Source organism: Oncorhynchus kisutch, linkage group LG13 (genome assembly GCF_002021735.2).
Source record: "Oncorhynchus kisutch isolate 150728-3 linkage group LG13, Okis_V2, whole genome shotgun sequence".
NCBI lineage: Eukaryota > Metazoa > Chordata > Actinopteri > Salmoniformes > Salmonidae > Oncorhynchus > Oncorhynchus kisutch.
In genome coordinates this window covers 34419855-34443012 of record NC_034186.2, presented here as the reverse complement: position 1 = coordinate 34443012, position 23158 = coordinate 34419855, and the positions used below count along the sequence as shown (strand labels likewise).

The window sequence follows — 23158 nt, the reverse complement described above, 5'->3', positions numbered from 1 at the left end:
AGTGTTTCACTGCCTGAGAATAACTTTGAGAAGTAAATTTACACTGGAGTGGTTGGAGGGTTATTGTGGATATATTGCTCACCCTCATAGGGTATATTGTGTTGGGTAAATGCAGGCTGTAATCTTTAGTGTAGCTGGGAAAGAAGGCAATGTTTTGTCACAATACCCTTAATGGTGAGAATGTGAATAAGTTTAAGGATTTATTGTCTCCGAGTCTAAAGGAGACCAGATTACAGGTACAGTTATAATTGAAAGAAATATGAAGGCTAATAAACAGACGCAAAACACCTACAGTAATAAAACAATATCAACAGATATACTAATCAGTAAGGAGCCTAATTATCTTTGTTCCAATATAGTCCATGTTACAGTCTTATATTGCAAACGATGGAGAGTTTTTTCATCACCCAGCATCGTTTTCACTTTTCCAAATGGAATTTATCCTCAAACGGGAACATCACTTGATACAGGATCAATGGACAGGTTGACCGCCCTTGCTAAATCAAATCACAACACAGGGCCCTTAATTGTATAACGGTGAAGCCGTAAGGTGCTCTTTAAGGCTCTGTTGTCTGTAACTGCTGGCACTGTACCTGTGTTTGCACACATAATTCAATAAGCTGCCTCTCTAAAAAGAGATTTGATTTCACTGGGCTGGGCGGACGTGAGGCAGAGCGGGAGGGAGTGGGAAGGTTTACAGCCCAGAACAAGAGGTGAGCTGCCAAGACAGCCAGGAATCGTTCTGTGGCAGGCGTACAAGAGCAACGCAACCCTGACAAAGATGTACACCCAGCTATGGATATCAAGCTGTGTTGAAGAATGCAGCATTGTTGTGAACACACAATGGCAATAGCAGATCTCCTGGATGAATAAATGTACACAGCTCGCTCTGACAGGATAACTAAATGAGGACATGTTTGCCTAGCCACAGCTTGTGTTGCAGGCTTATAACTGTAGGCTCTGTCAGAGCTTAGGCATAACACTCAGTATAAATAGAGAGTGTCACAGCAACCCAGGTGGTCCAGGCATCGACTAGACAGAGAACCAGGCAGAGAACTGGACAGAGAACCGGGCAAAGACCCGGACAGAGACCCGGACAGAGACCCAGACAGAGACCCAGACAGAGACCAGGTATAGATACGACAGAGGTCAAACGGATGCCAGACAGAAACAAGACAAAGATACAGGCCAGACACGGGGCAGGTCGATAGCAGACAGAGACCAGACAGAGGCCAGTGCTGTGCCCTCGTTCCCCCCCAGCACCTCACCTGGTCCCGGGCCTGAGGAAGGAGCAGGTGCTTCCTCTGGTCCAGCCACAGTAGGGGTCCCTGGAGGCAATGCAGTTCCTGGAGATAAACAGAGTAAACACAGTCTTTAGTGATGCACCACCCAGGGCAGAGAGACACCACGGATTCATTGAACACATTACACGTTTGACATATACGTTACAGTATGTCACGCCTCACTAGGTTTAGAGTCTGCTGGCATCAAGGCAATACGACTCAGGGGTGAGTTGTCAGCAAGGCCAAAGAGCAAGAGAGTAAGACGTCTGTGTGTGTGTGTGTGTGTGTGTGTGCGTGTGTATGTGCGTGTACTGTGCCGAATAGATTTACTGATTTGTCGAAGAGCGCTTGGGGATGTGGTAAAGTAGTTTGGTGCACCGAGGGTAGGCTGTATAAGTTTGCAGATGGTTTAGGGCCTGACTAAAGGTGTGATTGTAATGATTGGGAGTGGGCGGGGCTTAGGATGTGTTACAGATATACTGTATGTGGCTGAGAGGTGTGTGTGGGCTACAGAGGTGTGGCTGAGAGGTGTGTGTGGGCTACAGAGGTGTGGGTGAGGGGTGTGTGTGTGTGTGTGGAGCTGAAAGGTGTGTGTGATGTGTGTGTGTGTGGAGATGAAAGGTGTGTGTGATGTGTGTGACTTACTTCATGCAGCGTGAGTAGAGCTGGCATCGTGCCACAGGGACCCTGACCACACAAGAGGGGAAGGCCAGCAGCAGAGACTGGCTCACCCAGTCCAGAGTCAGGGACAACAACTGCCTCGCCTGCGGAGAGTCCTCCCCACACCTAAAAACACACACACACACAGAGAGACAGTGAGAGTGTTGCCTTATTGCACAACACACAGTCGGCTAAGCTGCACCACACCATGATGAGGTCTAGCTGACCTCATCATATCAACACAACACATCACTGCTTCATTAAGTATAACTCAAACCAGATTATGACTAAAAGCACAACAATCAAAGTGAAAGCAGTGAAAGGCCTTCAGAAGCCTGTTTGTCACAGTGTCATCTTTAGTATGCAGTGTGTTGATGGCTGATGACTGAGGCCTGGGGTTGGATGGGCATCAAAGCCACCAGCTACACCCTGCATGGGCTCTAATTGGTACTTAGCACCTCCATATTATCCAAACACCTGCCTTTGTAGGCTGGATTTATATATATTTATATACATATGTTCACTCCTGCATGGGCTTATTTAGATGGTTTATGGTAATAAACATGGCTCGCAGCTGAGGAGTCATTAGGGGAAATGTATCACACACTACAGTATCAAGTTGTTAGTCATACCTCACAGCAAACAAACTATGTGAGAAACCAGACTGACGGAAGGAGAGCGCGAGCGATGGGGAGGGAGAAGAGAGCGAGAGATGGAGAGAGAGAAAGAACAACTAAATAAGTAAACAAAATAAGTAAAATGGAAACAGGTTGAGAAATAATGAAAGTGTGGCCCATTAATCTCTCCGTTTCCCCCGGGTCATTTCATGGTTCATTACCAGGTCAAAAATATGAAATATAATCATTATGTCAGACAGCCAAACAAAAAACAATTTGGGCTTTGAGGATCTCTATCTGTGATGTGTTCCCGTTGCCCCTGCGATGGTGGCGGGGGCCGTCTATCTACCCTGGGCCCATTAGGGGAGTTTGGGGTTAAGGAAGGGCAGGCTGGGAGAAGGCTGATCTGATTACTCCATTCCCTCTCTCCTGATTAACTGGCTCCCTGCTGTGAGGGGGACTGCAAGCCCTGTCACACACCCCTATACCAGGCTCACAGCCACACCACTATCACAGCACAGCAAATCACCCCCAAACACACTTACACACCGGCACCACCGCCGCTATTGCTGCAGCCTTAACTCATCTGCCCTCTGATCTGATTCCTCTGCTCCCCATTTAGTTGTTGGTGGAATGGAACCTCACATTGACGCCTACATGAATGCGTTGTTTTGAAGGGTGGGAAGTAACGGTTTTAACCTCCTTTCACCTGCCAACGAGGTTTGTGCTGCTGTGCTACAGTGTTTCTTACTACAGTAAATGAGCCCCGCTTTCCCCTCAGTCTGAGCAGAGAATAGATCAGGGGGCACAATTAGCAGCGCCGCTGCCATAGCTCTAGTTAGGAGACTCTTGCTTAAACATTTCTAATTGGGCTCATTGAAAGATAACCAAGCAATACCCCATCTGTTTGCTTCCTATCCCCCCTGCGGTCCCATGCATGTGTTACAGTGAAACACTTAGAGATAATTAATAAGACCATCACAACAGCACCCATTAGAGACTGTCTGTAACCTGTTAACCCTTACTTGTCAGGGATGAAGCCCTCCAGCTCCTCCAGGAAGACATTGCTGCTGGACATGGTGTTGTCCCGGTTGGGGACGATCAGGAACTTGAGGATGGTCCCCCGGCTGGAGCCCAGGAAGAGCACTGTGCGGTTTCTGTAGGGGCCAGCCTCCGTGTCCATCACCATCTTATTCAGCTGGTACCTAAGGGGAAGAAGACAAGATGATGATATAGAGACACTGTGTTTTTCACCCAATCCTCTCTCGACCCCTTGTCCTGATTAACCAATAGGCTATTGCGTTGATCTGACAGGATTTGAGTTAGCAATATAGAGATAATTCCATCTAGCCTATCAAACGGCATATTGGAGCTTATGTTACAATAACTAAGCTTACATAGTCCTATCAAATAGGGTAGGGTCTAGGGCTCAATTTGGGACACAACCAATCTGCATACCTCTTACTAAATGAAATTCACACAGTAAAATAGTCATCCAATTTACATACAGAACTAATTACCAAGAGCAGTCATTAATATCATTCAGATGAATGGACTTGTCTTGAAACAATAGCACCGTAGCTGAACTACACAAGTCCTGTGTGTATGAGTCAATGTTCTAAAATAGAAGAAGTCGTTCCACTGGGTAATTCATATTCCACATACAACTTGTCACAGTAATAGTCTCCTCCCTCTAGCTCGGCTGGTGGCCATTGTAGTGTGATGCATCCCAGCTGCTTGACTCCTGCAGCAAACTCTCACAGCAAGCGGATCAACCGACCGGCATAAACAGAAGGAGAACCAGCCCAGAGGCTAATTTGTGTCCATGCAAAAATGTGTGTGTATGTGTATGAGTTTGCCCTGAGACATGGCAGTAGACTCCTATGGTGTCTAATGGTATGAAGCCATACAAGTGTACATGTCTCAGGGAAACAGCACAGGATGCAGGGAAAGAGCACAGGATGTGTGCGAAAGGTTTCCTAGTTCTGAGTCTGAGATGTCCCCTGATGCGATCACAGAGCCTCACCTGACCATGGTCCTGACGATCCAGGGCCTCTGTCCCAGTGAGGGCACGGCCTCGTCCATCAGGGGGTGGGTCTTCACAAAGTTCAGCATCTCATCAGGGAAACCATTGGATGAGTTGAACCTGGAGCCCTGAACAGCACAGCCCCCTGGCCTGTTGGAGGAGGGTGAAATACAGGGTTTAGCACAGGCTCCCCCTTACTGAGGCACAGGCTCCCCCTTACTGAGGCACAGGCTCCCCCTTACTGAGGCACAGGCTCTCCCTTACTGAGGCACAGGTTCCCCCTTACTGAGGTACAGGATCTCCCTTACTGAGGCACAGGCTCCCCCTTACTGAGGCACAGGTTTCCCCTTACTGAGGCACATGCTCCCTCTTACTGAGGCACAGGCTGACCCTTACTGAGGCACAGGTTTCCCCTTACTGAGGCACAGGCTGACCCTTACTGAGGCACAGGCTCCCCTTTACTGAGGCACAGGCTCCCCATTACTGAGGCACAGGCTCCCCCATATTGAGGCACAGGCTCCCCCATACGGAGGCACAGGCTACCCCTTACGGAGGCACAGGCTCCCCTTTACTGGGGCACAGGCTCCCTTTTACTGAGGCACAGGCTCCCCCATACTGAGGCACAGGCTCCCCCATACTGAGGCACAGACTCCCCCATACTGAGGCACAGGCTCCCCCATACTGAGGCACAGGCTCCCCCTTACTGACCCATTTCAGTGTTATCTGTAGTCAGTTAATGGTGTCTTACACTCTTACACTTTAGACTCACATAAAGTACATCAAAATGAGCCAGGAGATGATTGCCAGGTAAGGCAATACTGTACCTTGGTTTGGGAACGAGCTCATCAGGAACAGGGGTCCATATAGACTCAGGTGATTTCTGCTCCTTGAATCTCCCATCAAACACCCCAGCTAGCTGCTCCATGTCGAACGCACACACAGCCGAACCAGGGATGCTACAGAGAGAGAACCAGATACAATGGATAAGGCAGGGGTGGATAGAGTGGCACAGCGGTCTAAGTCACTGCATCTCAGTGCTAGAGGCGGCACTACAGACCCTGGTTCAAATCCAGGCTGTATCACAACCGGCAGTGATTGGGAGTCCCATAGGGCGGCGCACAATTGGCCCGGGTTCGGCCGGGGTAGGCCGTCATTGTAAATAAAAATTTGTTCTTAACCGACTTGCCTAGTTAAATAAAGGTTGAATTTAAAATATATATATAAATGGACAATAAAGGTTATATCCTGAATGACATTGAAGTTGGCATACAAAATGGAAGTTGTGTGTTAGAATCTGGGAATACACAGGAAATAAGTAGTCAACAAATGAGGAAATACTGAGAGGAAATACTGTAGAGACCACACAGCATGTTCCAGTAAAATGTTTGCACACCTTGGCTGTTGCTAAACTCCTATTGAACTCATTGACCCAGAATGGAACATCTGCTGTGAAAAGAAGCTAAGTCCCCCCACACTGAACGAAGCGCTACAATACTGTTACTGTAGTGTTGAGTGTGGTAGTTAATGGAGGTGTACACCAGAGAGATGGAGAGAGAGAGCCATGTCAGGACAACAGGGGGTGAATACTAGCGTCTCTCTTTCTCTCCTGCTCCGAGAGCTTCTCTTCCCTTTGAGACCTCATGTTTTTGCTAAGAAGTTGTGTGAGTCTGTTGAGTGACTAGGACTGCTCTGGTACAGCACAAAGTGAACCTTAGGGAGTGACTCAGTTCCTGCCGAGCACTTCACGCCTACTCTCTTTTCCCTTTCCTAACTCTGACACTACATCCTGAGAGAGGGGGGAGAGAGAGAGGGAGAGAGAGGGTGTGAGAGGGTGAGGGAGAGTGAGAGAGAGCTGCAGAGAGAGAGAGAAAGTGAGAGAGCACTGCAGAGAGAGGGGGAGAAAGAGAATTGAGAGAGCACTGCAGAGAGAGGGGGAGAAAGAGAGAAAGTGAGAGAGCACTGCAGAGAGAGGGGGAGAAAGAGAGAAAGTGAGAGAGCACTGCAGAGAGAGGGGGAGAAAGAGAGAAAGTGAGAGAGCACTGCAGAGAGGGAGAGAAAGAGAGAAAGTGAGAGAGCACTGCAGAGAGAGGGGGAGAAAGAGAGAAAGTGAGAGAGCACTGCAGAGAGAGGGGGAGAAAGAGAGAAAGTGAGAGAGCACTGCAGAGAGGGGGAGAAAGAGAGAAAGTGAGAGAGCAATGCAGAGAGAGGGGGAGAAAGAGAAAGCAGCAGAGAGAAAGGCTCTCTCACTCTCACTTTGCTGCTCACTCCAACACTCCATTGCTCCAGTGTTAAGGTCAAGTAGTGCCTGTGCTCAGGTCTTGACACAAACCGACAGATGGGCTTATGGGCTCTCTCCCTGCGCTGCCCCTGTGCCCCTAGGCCTGCTGGAGTAGGTATCCAGGGATCCTCTGAGAACTGTTTGTTTGGGTAAGCTGGCTGAGTTTAGCCTCTCTCTGCTGAGAAACCAGAGGCATTTTCCAGCAGGGTGACATGCTAACCTAATACATCATTTGACCAGGTCAACCTCTCTCCAACTGCCTGGCAGCCTACCCTGCCTTTGCCTCTATATTTCTGTATTCTGTCCTCTTCTCCTTCTTCTCTCCCTGTTTAATTTCTCTGTCCTCTCTGCTCTCTCTCTCTCATCCCCTCATCTCTTTCATCCTCTGTTTTTCTTCTGATCTCGCTTTGCTCATTTGTTTGAAATGAATTGGCATCAGTTTGGCTATGTACAGCTGTTGAATTAAAGGTTGTTCAATGTACAGCTGTTGAAATAAAGTTTGTTCAAATTTGATGTGCAGTGAGAAGGGTTGACTGACAGTCAGTACAGGCTGTAGGAGGCGGTGGAGGGGTCAGACTTCATGCCAGACCACACCCTCACAGTTTAACCAGCAGACTGACAGCTCTCTTTAGCCCAGCTCCGGTGACAGCATGACAGCTGATGGAGGCCAGTGGAGGGGAATGAGTTCTTCAGTCTAGGCCAAGGTTCAAGGAAAGATGAGAGGATTGTTTATTTTATTCACCTGGGTCTTTACATATTTTATGTCTCTTCCACCTCTATGTCTCTTCCACCTCTCTGCACACACATTTATCTTCTTCAACCTTTCTGCTTTGTCTTTCTATACTTCTCTCATCTGCTTTCTCTCCACCCTTTCTCTCTCCACCTCTCTCTTCCCCCTCTCTGCACACACATTTATCTTCTTCAACCTTTCTGCTTTGTCTTTCTATACTTCTCTCTCTCCACCTCTGTCCCTCCACCTCTCTCTGTCCCTCCACCCCTCCCTTTCTCCCTCCACCTCTCTGTCTCTCTGTCTCTCCACCTTTTTCTGTCTCTCCACCTGGTAAGGACCAAGTATTTATTCAGCTCCTGCCTCAACCCAGGGCCCAGGGGAGGTATCCAGCTGTGACTGCCACTGCATCTCCCTGGTGGCACAGCCTCACTGCTCTCCTGTCAACTGGAGACGCCTCCCTCTGACACCATGTCATCCTAATGGCTCCTATGAGGCTGGGTCTCCAGAGGGCCCCCTGCTCTGACTAACTCCGAAGCACCGCCACAAAGCGTTATGTATTACAGTGAATGCTGCAGAAGAAGCGGAACTCCTTCGTAGGCGACTCTTTCGTCCACGTGCTCACGGCTGGCTGGTGGGGCACCCCGGCTGACTGAAAACAGGCTATACATTTTTATAGACAAAGATATAGTATCTGAGCTGCATGTGATTGAACAGGAATCATATGCAATCCTTTCATTTCCTTCCTTGTAGACAGAATAAAACATGGTTGTGAGGATTACTTGAAAAATGTACTAGCCTAATCCGTAAGTTTACTAATACATTAATAGTCTAGAAGAAACAAAGAAAAGTTATTTTAACCCGGTAGTGATTTATTTTCTTACAATTTGCAATATAATATTATTATCAATAATAAAACTAGGGTATTTCATTGAAAACCAGACTCAGACAGCATATGTTGGATAGGAAGTGCCTTCAGCAAGGCACTGAGGCTTGTTCTGGCCGATTCCCTCAAACTTGTCAGCAGCACACCGAATCGCTCCATCCATTGGAGGAGTATTAGGCTACTAGTGATTGGCACCAATATGTGAAGTCTGACTGTAGCCTATTAATAGACTACCAGTTGCATTAGTTTTCGATACAAAAAGAAGACAGAATGTGACTGACCTGGAAAGTGTCCAGACAACTGTGTGCTGATTGACCATAGGCTAGGTGTGTGTGTTCTGAAAGATTATTCTAACCAATCATCTGAATACTTTAAGAGCCCCTATCTACACCTGATGGGCCATCAGGGGGGCAATTAGTCAATATCCCCAAATTGCTGTTGGTCATCTGCTATTGCCTGTTTGATTTAAAACAGCATCTAGTAAGATTTTTAACAGAGAAAGCAAGGATGTTTCAAATGGGATTTGCTTATTCAAACTGCCCCCTGTAATTCATACACAACATTGTTTCACATCCTTTAATAACAGACACATAAACACGCAATAGGCTACAGCTCGCTTCACAGCTGTTTCCCTCCGAAATGGAGGGAAAGTCGATGTAGGCTATTGTAGCCTACGGTGCGCTGAGGGCTCTGTACGCAGCATTGGAGCCTCGGTGCCAAGTTTTGAAAAACAAAAAGCAGCATACGTGACTAACTCACCCCAGAGCCCTGCACTTCCCTGGAGGAACTTCTCCAGCCGAGGCCCAGGCACCATCTTTTCAGGCCATGTCTAGTACTGCTAAGCCCACCTTGCACAGTAGCCAAGTAGCCTAGCCCCAGGCTAGTGTATAGCATAGATTAGCCGGGCTTGGCTCACCACCATGTTATCTTCTCAAATAGTCTGTCTCTCTATCCTGCCGCTATAAAAAGCACCCCTCCCCTTTACCTGCAGGCTCAGAGGCTCTCTCATATCCTCCTCTCATAGACCCCACTGCTCCTATAGATCCCTGACCTCCTGCAGCTCCGGGAGGTTTGGCTGGGCTGTGCAGTGCAGTGAGAAGGATCAGGTGCTTAGAAGAAACCCAAGCCTACTGTTCATCCCCTCAGACAGGAAGGACCAGAGGTAGGAGAGGTGGACACACTGAACTGTCAACCAGTCAACCAAGGAGGATTTGGTGTAGTTGCTAGGCTAGCTAGCTAATGCCACAGACCAGGAAGCTTCATGGGGCTATAAACTCTATCCTGGCTTTGTAGGCATGATACAATTATTAATAACAAGCAAACATTGAGGGATGCTGGTGGGAAACTCTTAAACCAGAGCTCTTTTTCCACAATTCCCACACTGGTAGCAAATGTGCACATGCGGGAGATGATACACTATCTCAAAATGGCCACTCCAGATTTCCCAAACCCTCTTCCCTGCTGTGCTCACCACAAGCAACCGGCAAAAGCAATATGTCTGGTAAGAGCTTTAAAAGTATGCTGCAGCGGACCACACAGTGTCGGGGAGGTTTACAGCGTACCTCTCTCCCTCTCGCTCTCTCTCTGATTTATAATGGAGCACAGCGGCGGCGCGGTGCCTAGGCAGGTAGTGTGTGTTCAGCTGGGCCTCTCCCTGACACGCTGGTCACAGTGTTATCTGTAAGCCGTTGTTGGCCCTGTATAAACCATCCATCTCTCTCTGCAGGTGCACCGCTCCCATCTAGCCCCCATCCCTCTCCCATCCCTCCCATCCCTCCCATCCCTCCTATCCCTCCCATCCCTCCCATCCCTCCCAGCCCTCCCATCCCTCCCATCCCTCCCATCCCTCCTATCCCTCCTATCCCTCCTATCCCTCCTATCCCTCCCATCCCTCCCAGCCCTCCTATCCCTCCCAGCCCTCCCATCCCTCCCAGCCCTCCCAGCCCTCCCATCCCTCCTATCCCTCCCATCCCTCCCAGCCCTCCCAGCCCTCCCAGCCCTCCTATCCCTCCTAGCCCTCCCAGCCCTCCCAGCCCTCCCATCCCTCCTAGCCCTCCCAGCCCTCCCATCCCTCCTATCCCTCCCAGCCCTCCCATCCCTCCTATCCCTCCCAGCCCTCCCATCCCTCCCAGCCCTCCCAGCCCTCCTATCCCTCCCAGCCCTCCCATCCCTCCTATCCCTCCCATCCCTCCCAGCCCTCCCATCCCTCCCATCCCTCCTATCCCTCCCAGCCCTCCCAGCCCTCCCAGCCCTCCCATCCCCCCAGCCCAAAGATAAGATACAGCTGATGAAACAGTTTTAACTCTTAAAGGGTGGCGGGGGGTAGCGCTGCAGATGTTTCCCATTATTGACTTCCTTGTCCTTGAATGGGTTTGAGGGGGTCTTCCTCCTCCTCTCTCTTCCTCTCCTGGCTGCCACAACAGCAGCCATTATGAGTAGAGGATGTTATTAGAGCTGGCATTAGTTGAGGTTTGCTCTCTGCTGATAGGCATCCTGCTGGCTCATCTGCATGGGAGACCTGTGTTGAATCCCTATTAGAGTCTGCTCTGTATTCACCACACACACACACACACACACACACACACACACACACACACACACACACACACACACACACACACACACACACACACACGCGATAGCCTGAAACGTCTGCATGATATCTGGTATATAACACAGGAGACACATCTTTCCTCTACTCTCCTGTGCTGTTAAGTCTGTTTATTGTTCTCCTTCATGCTTTCTCTGCAGCCATCTTCAACCTCATCTAATCCTCCTCTTACCCAGCAGCCTCCCTCGTTCCTTTTCTTTCTATTTCATCACTCCAATCTGTTAACTGTCTCCCTCTCTAAAAGCAAACCCATGAAGCAAATAAATGTGTTCCGCCTAATCGAGAACTGTATCTTCCCCCATAAGCCCTAACCATCTCCCTCTCTTCAGGGACCTCTGTCAGTCTGTCGGTGTGTGTGTACCTGTTGGCGGGGGTGGAGAAGACTCCCAGGATGATGTCCCTGCCGTGCATCCTGATGACAGGGCTGGTGGAGTGGAGCAAGTTGAAGTAGAAGTGGGAGTCTCCAGGGACGGAGCAGTTCAGTCTGGCCTTCAGGAACGACGTCCACTGTTTCTCCAACACCCTCTGAGAGCCCCCCAGGTCCCCTTTACACACCCGAGACACCCGAGACACCTGTACCTGAACACACGTGCACGCAAGCACGTGGAACAGATAGAACAGTCAATGACCTCGCACCATACTACACATCAATGACTATGCACAGAGTTTTCCGCGCTGGGTCAGTTGGAAGCACACATATTTCACACCGTAGATTTAGTGGTTGCAATATTCATGGGATCATACTCATGGAGAATGTATAATAAAGTTTGACAGATTTAAATCAGAACAATCGTTCAAAATGAAGATAAAAACCTTTTTAGCCCTTGGGTGCACTCATAAAAATGTAAAGTATTTGCGATGCATGATACCACATTTGACAGATCATTGTTTTAAAATGGTCAATTAAGATCTAGTATTCATGAAAACGTCAGTGCATTTGAAAACTGCTTGTTTGGACAATCTCACCCCAAACTACCGTGGTACAGTGTAAGTATCCACTTACTGTGAGCCCTACAAACATGCAGCACAAAATGCCTGCGCTAGCACATTTCCACCAAATGTGAATTGCTAATTTATTAGATAAAAAGGATTCTTGTTATGCTCATATTGTTTTGCATGAGCACGTATTTCCACTCTGATATGACTGATGCCATTTGGAGCGGTTATGAAAAGGTGTTTTCCCGTCTAGATATGCAACAGCACAGATACAGGGAAAAAGATCATCAGAAGTACCAGGCTGGTATTGACATTTGAATAATAACATGAGATGGAACATCCAGGCAGGCAGACACACGACACAGAGGGGCGTGTCCAAAGCTTTACCATTTTGTCTCGTACCTTCTCCAGATAGTTCAACTCCATGGCCATCTCTCTGAAGAAGAAGTAGATGTGAGGACCCCATTCCACTGAACTGACAAAATAGGGCTCTGCAAAGGATGGGAGAGGACCATGTTACACAACAAACACATCTCCATAGAGCTGTAAGAGACCGAGTCAGATAACTCCCTAATCCCAGACACAAACACCAGCATTGCTAAGCAGGCATACACTTTGAGAAAAAAATGTTTTAATTGAGGAGGCTCATTTTCGTTGTCAGTTTCAAAACCTGTTATTGTTTGGTTCCTACTGAATACTACTCAGGCCATCCAGCCACATACAGACACAGAGCAGACCTGAACTCTCAGCCCTGGATCCTCTGACCTCAGCAGGGATGCTGCTGACTAAGGCAATGCAGTGAGTCTGACACAGATATTGATCCTGATAGTAAGTGATGTAGTCATAAACAGAGCCTTCTAACAACAGAGGCAACACACAAACAAATACAAACAAATACACACACGCAGGCGGACACATACACACACAGGTGCACACACACGCGCGCGCACACACAAATAAATACACGTGGAAGTACCTCTGAACCATTTGGAGTCGTGTTTAACTGTGCGGAGTGCAGGACTGTCCCCCAGGCTACGGTAGATCACAGCGTCTATCGCCAGGAAGTCAGTCACAGTGGCCGTAAACAGATTCCCCTCTGGCAAAAAACACACAGTCAGATACAATGGGAACAGCTCATATCACAGCATAGTAACAGCTCATAGCACAGCATAGTAACAGCTCATATCACAGCATAGTAACAGCTCATATCACAGCATAGTAACAGCTCATAGCACAGCATAGTAACAGCTCATATCACAGCATAGTAACAGCTCATATCACAGCATAGTAACAGCTCATATCACAGCATAGTAACAGCTCATATCACAGCATAGTAACAGCTCATAGCACAGCATAGTAACAGCTCATATCACAGCATAGTAACAGCTCATATCACAGCATAGTAACAGCTCATATCACAGCATAGTAACAGCTCATATCACAGCATAGTAACAGCTCATATCACAGCATAGTAACAGCGCATAGCACAGCATAGTGACAGCTCATATCACAGCATAGTAACAGCTCATATCACAGCATAGTGACAGCTCATAACACAGCATAGTAACAGCTCATATCACAGCATAGTAACAGCTCATATCACAGCATAGTAACAGCTCATATCACAGCATAGTAACAGCTCATATCACAGCATAGTAACAGCGCATATCACAGCATAGTAACAGCTCATATCACAGCATAGTAACAGCTCATAACACAGCATAATGACAGCTCATATCACAGCATAGCAACAGCTCATATCACAGCATAGTGACAGCTCATAACACAGCATAGTGACAGCTCATAACACAGCATAGTGACAGCTCATAACACAGCATAGTAACAGCTCATATCACAGCATAGTGACAGCTCATAATACAGCATAGTGACAGCTCATAACACAGCATAGTGACAGCTCATAACACAGCATAGTGACAGCTCATAACACAGCATAGTAACAGCTCATATCACAGCATAGTGACAGCTCATAATACAGCATAGTGACAGCTCATAACACAGCAGTGACAGCTCATAGCACAGCATACTGACAGCTCATAACACAGCATAATAACAGCTCATATCACAGCATAGTAACAGCTCATATCACAGTATAGTGACAGCTCATAATACAGCATAGTGACAGCTCATAACACAGAATAGTAACAGCTCATATCACAGCATAGTGACAGCTCATAATACAGCATAGTGACAGCTCATAACACAGCAGTGACAGCTCATAACACAGCATAGTGACAGCTCATAACACAGCATAGTAACAGCTCATAACACAGCATAGTGACAGCTCATAACACAGCATAGTGACAGCTCATAACACAGCATAATAACAGCTCATATCACAGCATAGAACATCGCAGAAGGTAGTTTGACATTACATTACACAACTCAATGCATTCGACTGTTGATCAATGAACAATGTATAAGTACATTAGAGATAATTACAGTGGTGCAACAGAGCCTCTAGTACAGAGTGGACAAATCCCTCTATTTCTACTGCTCACTAATGTGCAATAAAGGTTTCCTATTGTTTCAACCACGGCCAAAGATTGTGTGATGACGGGGAACTACTGCAGCTACACAATGAGGTGTTTAAAGCAATGAGTGTTTCCAAACCTGCGAACAGAGCCACGTTGGCGTGTTTAGGATCATAGGGACAGCGGGCCATCCCACTGACTGTCTCTCCCACCATCTCCAGAGTGTCTCCCTGGAAAGAACACGCGCAAACAGTTCACTATACTGTATAATGTTGCTGGAAAACAGAGTTCACCTTCACATACAGTAAACATACATGCAACTGCCAAAATGAAGAAAACTCCAACATAAAGTGTCTTAATTGGGCGTTGGGCCACCACAAACCAGAACAGCTTCAATACTGTTTCTGGAACTCTATGGTGGAGGTGCCACTCCAGAATCTCTCATACTATAGGTGTTCAATTGGTTTGAGATCGGGTGACTGAGATGACCATGGTATATGGTTTACATAATTTTCATGCTCATTAAACCATTCAGTGACCACACATGCCTTGTTGATGAGGGCATTGTCATCCTATGGGGGCATAGCCATGGTAGCCAAAATAATGGCCTGGCCAAAATTGTTATACATGACCCTAAGCATGATGGGGTGTTAATTGCTTAATTAAGTCAGGAGCCACACCTGTGTGGAAACACCTGCTTTCAATATACTTTCTATCCCTCATTTACTCAAGTGTTTCCATTATTTTGGTAGTTACCTGTACATGCCCACAGAGTATGGCAATTAGCATATATTATAAAATATTCAATATTATTATTCACCCTCTGCAATTATGCAAATGGGACAAATACACACAAACACAACCTTTTGAAACGCATGCAGCTAAACAACCACAGGCGAAATCGTCACACAGACACACCATCACCGATTGAAAATGAATTAAATAAATTAAATACTGCGGTTGTCATTAAAACTAGCTATAAATAAACCCTAGGTTCGCTAACTAGTCCCAGGAGAAGCCCTGAGCACGTCAGCCCAGCGCAGGTTGCACTGCTTAGTGTCATTAACAGCCAGAGATAATGGGCCAGGTATAGAGGAGGGAGTCAGTGTGCTGGTATGTTGGAGACGTGACAGACTGAACATATCACTTATTTGAAAGCCTTTGATGGTGAAACTGGACCCCCCATCCACCTCCTCCTTTCTCCCTCCCCGTTTCCCTCTGCTAATAGATATTCTGGAGGAACGTTGAGAAACCGACTGAGCAAATGATTCATATTTATGCACACTTTTTTGTTGTTGTCTGATTGGCAGAGCAAGGATGTGGTTGTGATATGGAACAGGTAAATGGGGTACGTCTGATCCTCTTTCAGGACAGAGTGGGTCAGGTGGTGAGCAGCTCCAGGTCCATGAGCAGTGCAACCACTTAGCGTTTTCCTTCCAACTGGCCTGGCTGGGTTTCACCAGAGGGGAAGAAACTAACCATCCAGATACATCATAAGCACAGCCTCCTCCTCAGTTCAGCCTCCTCCTCAGTTCAGCCTCCTCCTCAGTTCAGCCTCCTCCTCAGTTCAGCCTCCTCCTCAGTTCAGCCTCCTCCTCAGTTCAGCCTCCTCCTCAGTTCTGGCTCACACACTCCCAGCCCTCGTCTCTGTACTCTGATCATCTTGTTAGGTTATAAATGAACCTTGTGACATTTCACGGACGCTTAATAAAGCTCAAACCATGTTTATTCCCTGATTGGGTCATACAGCTGCATAAGACAAAAAACACATTCACACAAGCACTGATATTTAACCCTACCTCCTATGCTGAGTCTCCTCCTACACATCTGAACAGCCAATGCATCTCTGTTGCTAGACAGAACCTTAGTGATATCTGTTCTTCCTCACGTCATCTGACCTGACTTCTGCTCACTCCTCCCCAACTCACGGCTGGCATGTTGACTCGTACCAGACTGTGTCTCTTTTCCTCCCATAGGATGGCTAACAGTAACATATCCGGACAGAATGTAAACGTTATACATTCCCCTTTCTCCCTCAGTGACATGAATAAGTATATTTCATATTTTCAGAACCCAACAATCTGCAAGCTCCACATACAAGTGTAAGCATTGTACAACAGCAACCGATATCGGAGGAAAGCGGGCCTTTGTTGCCTTGCTAAGGGACTCTGTCTCTCTCTGCCTTAGGTATCGAACAAATGAGGCAAATAAGATGTAAATGTGCAAGTAAGCAATATGCCTAATGGTGTTTGTGATTGAGCTCTAGGTTCCAGGAAAAATCATAGTCCATTTATCAATGACGCACCAATCATTAAACTCTGATGCATGACTGAACTGCTGACAGTAATGACTGCTGTTTGAGTAAGAGAGATAGTGTATGTGTGTGTGCGTGTGTTCTATAGGTACTCACAGTATAGTTGGCACACAGCGGATTGAAGGCATTGGTCCCACATACAAACAGACCTCCTTGTCGACTCAGCAAAACCTTCATGAAGTTCCGACACTCGTCCTGATAGGAGACAGAGAGGGAGAAGTAAGGGGGGTAGAAATCAGTATGGACCGTCTGTGACTTATTATCCTACTGCTAGGTGAAATTAGGCTTCTTAATGCATGATGGGAGGAATTATCACATCATTAACACTGTCAATCACCTCATTATTCAGGCCTATGGAAGCTCCCTGTCTGCATGCCTGCCGCATCAAAGAGTTTCCATTGGCTCACACCAGCTATTGATTGACAGATGGTAATCCCAGCTAACCTTGAGTTTTCAACCAGCACTCGTTTAACTGCAGTAGTACGACCCTTATTACCATGTCATGTTAATAAGCAGCATGCCAATCCCTAGCAGATCCAACATGTCACTGATAGTTGAACAGGGACCATGTATATTATTCCTGTCACCTGTGTGAGTGTGAGTGCAGTGAGGACTATCCCTATACATGTAAATCCCTAGTGACCCACTCCCCCCTCCCTCCCCTCTCCTGTCCCAGTGAGCGTGGCTCCAGCTCCTGGCCCTGCACCTGGTGCCTCAGCCTCTGACCCTCCACCACGGGGGTCCACTCACCGAGTGGAAGGGATGGGAGGAGGGAGGAGGGGCTGATACTCCAGATGCTCCAGTCCCCAACAGGGTTCTCGTTTTTCCACGGCCGGGGGGGGGGAGGGGGGTGGCAAAATGTGTAGAGTGAGGCGTGGTGAGAATTCCTCACACTGCGGTGGTACTAGACAGTGAGACGAGTGACATACGAGGAGCCACTGCTCAATGCATACTAAATCATGTCTGTGTGTGTGTGTGCGTATATCTGTATCTGTGTGTCTCTGTCTGTATTTGTGTGTGTCACTCCACAGATTCAGTGTTCGTGTCAGTATGATTTGCATGTTTGTTTTTCAGTGGGACTGCAGTCTGAGCGGAAAGCTTAAAGCCAGTGGTAACACACTGCACGCTTAATGACAAACGAGACGCAGTGCCAAAATCAATAAATACTTATAAGAGCACATAAGCCTAACTAACACACAAAGTGTGGTCTTTTGGCATGGCCCTGCAGCGTAAATTGAAATACAGGATGTCTGCAGTATAAACAACAGGGATTTATACTGTTTGGAAGCTTCTCATCTCTTACATCATTGTGATCCATGGTGTATCGCTTTATTTGCTTGACTTTTTATTATTTTTTATTTTATTGTCATAATCTGCCTTCATATCCAGAATGTATTTGGCTCCTATATTAACTATACAGCCTGGAGTCTACAGTACTGTATATAGTGCCACATTCAGCTCTCCTTCCCCCTGTTTCCCTCTCCTCTCTCCCCTCTCACCCCTCCCTCTCTCTGGGCACACTCCAGACAAAGCACCACCTGTGCTGGCTGGCAGGTCTTTCACTTGACCCAGACCCAGATGATCGCAGCTCCACTTCTCACTGTTTGTGTTACACCACTGCATTATTAATACAGAGCAGCCCGGATGAATTATGCAGTGTGCCGCACATATGAACACAAACACGTTGGTGTTTGTGGTATTGTGAGTGTGTGTGTGTGTGTGTGTGTGTGTGTGTGTGTGTGTGTGTGTGTGTGTGTGTGTGTGTGTGTGTGTGTGTGTGCGTGCATGTGCTTCCACATGGTTCAACAGACCACATAGGCTCTGAGCTTTGAGTCAGATGTGTGTGTGGGACTGAACACACTGAGGGTTCGTTCCCATACAGATGTTGACCTGAACAAGTGCATTCATCTCCCTGCTGATTTCCAGCCTGTAACCCATCCCTCAGTCTTTATCTTCAGTCAGACCCAGGTCTTGCTCAGAGGAACAACAACCCTCTGTTACCACAACACATCTGCTCACAACCCACCGCAGTCAGAGAGCATTACTACTGAAGACTCCCTCCAACAACCCACCACAGTCAGAGAGCATTACTACTGAAGACTCCCTCCAACAACCCATCACAGTCAGAGAGCATTACTACTGAAGACTCCCTCCAACAACCCACCACAGTCAGAGAGCATTACTACTGAAGACTCCCTCCAACAACCCACCACAGTCAGAGAGCATTACTACTGAAGACTCCCTCCAACAACCCACCACAGTCAGAGAGCATTACTACTGAAGACTCCCTCCAACAACCCACCACAGTCAGAGAGTATTACTACTGAAGACTCCCTCCAACAACCCACCACAGTCAGAGAGCATTACTACTGAAGACTCCCTCCAACAACCCACCACAGTCAGAGAGTATTACTACTGAAGACTCCCTCCAACAACCCACCACAGCCAGAGAGCATTACATTACTACCACCTAGTGCATCTGGTTTCCACTGATCTAATCCTCCTGATGTTGAACTGGTTGCACAATCGCACACGTCCCCAGTGTGGCTCCTCTTTGTTTCATAAACCTACAGTATACTATTAACTAAGCATAGAGACTTAAGAAACTTCACTAAATGAAACGGACTTCCTTGGACCATGATGTTGTCACTAAACTGAGGATGAGCTAATTACCATAGCCAAGTTTAGAAATGCTCGAACAACACTGGGCAGAGGTACATTTTTAAAGCTAGTTTCCTGCAATTCTACACATTGTTGTCATGGCTTATGCCGTGTTATTATGCTATCAGCGACTCAAACATTAAAACCAAATCATGGCATTTTTGGAATTTTAGATTCTTCCTGACCATGTAGTTTTTATTTTGGTGATTGTTAGTTCTCAAAAATATATACTTAAATTATATTTTCTACATACTTTATCAATGTTTTACCATCCCCCAAAATATTTAAAATAAATATATGTACAGTACCAGTCAAAAGTTTGGACAATAAAGAAAAACCCTTGAAAAACCCTTGAGTAGGTGTGTCCAAACTTTTGTCTGGTACTGTATATTTTTTTAATCATATTTTGAGACCGCCGCAGCTAAATTAATATAGGGGAAACATCGTACCATCACAGCTTCTCACTAAAGCCTCAAAAGTTTCCCTAGCATGCTCGAATGGGCCCATCACTGCTGGGACCTGCCAAGAGCTCAGAGAGAGACAGAACTCTTTCCACGCTCCAGCAGGCTACTTTCCTTTCCTCCTCCCCTCTGTTCTCCTCTCCTCTCACTTCCCTCTCCTTAGGTGATCCACGCTTGACTCTGATCATCAGAAGCAGATCTGTCATTTCAAGGCAACATTCTGACTTCGACTTTGATGTAAGGCAGAGTGACTGGGGCACGAGAGGGTGCGGGGCGGAGGGTGAATACGGAGGACAAATTAACAGCAGTGCTAAATTAGCACAAATTTGCCTGTAAAAAGGCACTTCCTGCCCACGTCCTCTCTTACTCAGCATGTTAGTACTAAGCCTCTCCCAAGCTCCTCTTGTATCTCACAGAGGCTGTTTGATGCTAATCCTGTGTGAATGCACTACAGGCCAGCATCAACATCTCCCCTGAAGAGGAGGAGGAAGGGGAGGAGGGGGGGGAAGTGAGATTCAGAGACTATCTAAGGCAGCTATGTGGCAGTAATGGTTAGGACACCTGATGGCTGACCCAGAGTTGTAGGGTCAGCTCCCTGTCTGGTACACTGTGGTCTCTCCTTGACCAAAAACACTTAACACAAATTACTGCAGTATGTGGCCTGCTAAGGAAATGAGAAGCGTGTTCATGTTCAGCTGGAGAGTTGGTGTATTTAGGGCATCTGCAGAAACACAATACAACAAACATACAATAAGATGTGAAACCATATCATGGTGAGACTGGTATTGTCTTGTTCAGAGGACTGAAATGCAGACCCCCTCTGAGAGTTGGTATTAACAACATATTGATCAAACAATCTTACTAAGTGCTGCACATAAGAATGCAAAACTGCTCTTTAAAAAGCCTACATGGTGTTCCCTTTGTTTGCATACTGGCTGACCATGCCCTTGAGCCAGTTGAGGCCAGGGATATCTCTCTCTCTCTCTCTCTCGCTCTCTCTCTCTCTCTCTCTCTCATATATAACTAAGGATGGTTTTGTCCAATGTGATACATTCGGTTAATTCAATATATATTGAATTGACCGTCCTTTCTGATCAATCAACCCGGAAACATTTCATTACATAACCAATTACTCTGGTGGCGAATGTATCACATTGGACAAAACCATCCCGGGGGCAGGACAGGACATTTGCAGGAGGTGAAGTGGATGAGTGGAGGTTTGGGGTGGAGGGTGTGAGTGGCAGGAGGATTAGGAGAGCAGAGGGTGAGTGGGTGACAGGGGCCTAGAGGCTTGAGGGAGTGTGTGCAGGGCTGGATTAATGCAGGGGTTTACCGGTGATGAAGCCCCTGGGCCCAGACCTGTGGGGCACCCAAGAGGAAGCAAAACAAATATACATATACACACATCTACTGTATATAGTATTCTTTTACTGCAACCGCCAACCACAGGAGGACTCAGGTGTAGACAACCTGCTGCTGCCTGCTGTCACTCTGCTAATCATCAGATGGGGAGAGGAGAGGGGGTGGTGCCCCCATTGTGACTGGTTAGTTGGGTGTCAGGGGCTGAACCCAATCCCATAAGGGGCCCAAGAGGCAAAATATTGCGCCTTGGAATAGATTCTACAAGTGGACCTAAACCGTACCAGGAAAATACACCCCACAACATACAGTAACATATACTTTGTATCCCTTGTTTACTCAAGTGTTTGCTTTATTTTGGCAGTTACCGGTTTGCCAGTTGGGAAGGCCACAGTTTGGGCAGCATGGTTGTCAAATATACAGCTTGTTGCGTTGTGTCTTAACCTGGGAATTTGACAGTTAAACTCATGGGTACACGAGCAAAGGATGCCAGTCCTGACTTGAATGGGAACTGGTTGGTTGCGTGAAAACGTGTGAAATTGCGTGAAGAACGTACAGTTGGGAAAGCAACTGCTGAAAAGAGAAGGCTAATCTGTCCGTAGAACCAATATACTTTTTTTCCTTAACAACTCATAGGCACTGATTTTCAAGTGCCTAAGCACCTCTGCCATCACCGTGACAAGCCTAAGGCTTCAACATTAGGCGAGTCAGTGTGCCATTGTACAGTACCAGCCAAAAAATGGGGTTTCTTTATTTTTTGACTATTTTCTACAAAATCAGCCAACAAGTGCTCAGCATATGTGGGAACTCCTTCAAGACTGTTGGAAAAGCATTCCAGGTGAAGCTGGTTGAGAGAATGCCAAGAGTGTGCAAAGCTGTCATCAAGGCAAAAGGGTGAATACTTTGAAGAATATCAAATATAAAAGTATTTGTTTAACACATTTCTGGTTACTACATGATTCCATATGTGTTAATTCATAGTCTTGATGTCTTCACTATTATTCTACAATGTAGAAAATAGTAAAAAATTAATAAAAACCCTGGAAGGAGTAGGTGTGTCTAAACTTTTGACTGGTACTGTGTTAAATATCCTACCGTAGCCTATGCTATATATACTGTATATATATTTCCTCCTAATATTGTACAATCAGTGCGTCACTTCATTAGCCTGGGCTATTGTTGGTATAAATTCAAGACCAGATTTATCTCAGTTTTTCAGTCAGTCAGAGCAGCCACTCATTTCGGTGGTATTAAAAAAGATTCAGCTCATGTTTTTTGGTCATGTAAATGACGTTTTTAAAAGGGGGGCTATAACTATGATTTCTTAATCCAGCCCTGAGTGTGTGTATGTATAGTGGGGTCTGAAATTATTGACAACCTTGATAAAGATGACTGTATAAGAAATTACTGTAGAAAATACTGTACAAGATAAATTATTCAAATACTGAGTTTGTATGCCACCACAAAATGGGAAATTATATTATTTTATACTGATAGAATTGATCAGAGAAAGAGATTTTGTTTTACAAGTAATATTTTTCTTTAAAAGGGGAAACATTATTGACACCACTGTTTTCAATATGTTTCAATACCTCACCTATGAGATGGCCATTCCCAAATGTTGATTTTGTGGCCATCTAACCACTTTTTGGGGGATTTTGATGTGTGCTTAGGGTTATTGTTTTGGGGCGGCAGGGTAGCCTAGTGGTTAGAGAGTTGGACTAGTAACTGGAAGGTTGCAAGTTCAAACCCCCGAGCTGACAAGGCACAAATCTGTCGTTCTGCCCCTGAACAGGCAGTTAACCCACTGTTCCTAGGCTGTCATTGAAAATAAGAATTTGTTCTTA

At 46.5% G+C, this 23158-nt stretch overlaps 1 protein-coding gene across 2 annotated transcripts in view; it reads right to left on the bottom strand.

Annotated features, from left to right (window-relative positions):
- Positions 1 to 23158, bottom strand: part of sema6bb (sema domain, transmembrane domain (TM), and cytoplasmic domain, (semaphorin) 6Bb) — a 133329-nt gene that overhangs the window by 35319 nt on the left and 74852 nt on the right. The window contains exons 6-15 of one of the 2 annotated variants that reach the window (XM_031786072.1): positions 16927 to 17025; positions 14656 to 14746; positions 13001 to 13120; positions 12427 to 12515; positions 11450 to 11667; positions 5411 to 5542; positions 4587 to 4736; positions 3586 to 3765; positions 1929 to 2069; positions 1269 to 1346 (exon numbers count right to left, since the gene is read on the bottom strand). In XM_031786072.1, the coding sequence (XP_031641932.1) occupies positions 1269 to 1346; positions 1929 to 2069; positions 3586 to 3765; positions 4587 to 4736; positions 5411 to 5542; positions 11450 to 11667; positions 12427 to 12515; positions 13001 to 13120; positions 14656 to 14746; positions 16927 to 17025 (1298 nt within the window). The remainder of the gene's footprint in view (positions 1 to 1268; positions 1347 to 1928; positions 2070 to 3585; positions 3766 to 4586; positions 4737 to 5410; positions 5543 to 11449; positions 11668 to 12426; positions 12516 to 13000; positions 13121 to 14655; positions 14747 to 16926; positions 17026 to 23158) is intronic. The other variant, XM_031786073.1, reaches the window with a different exon arrangement.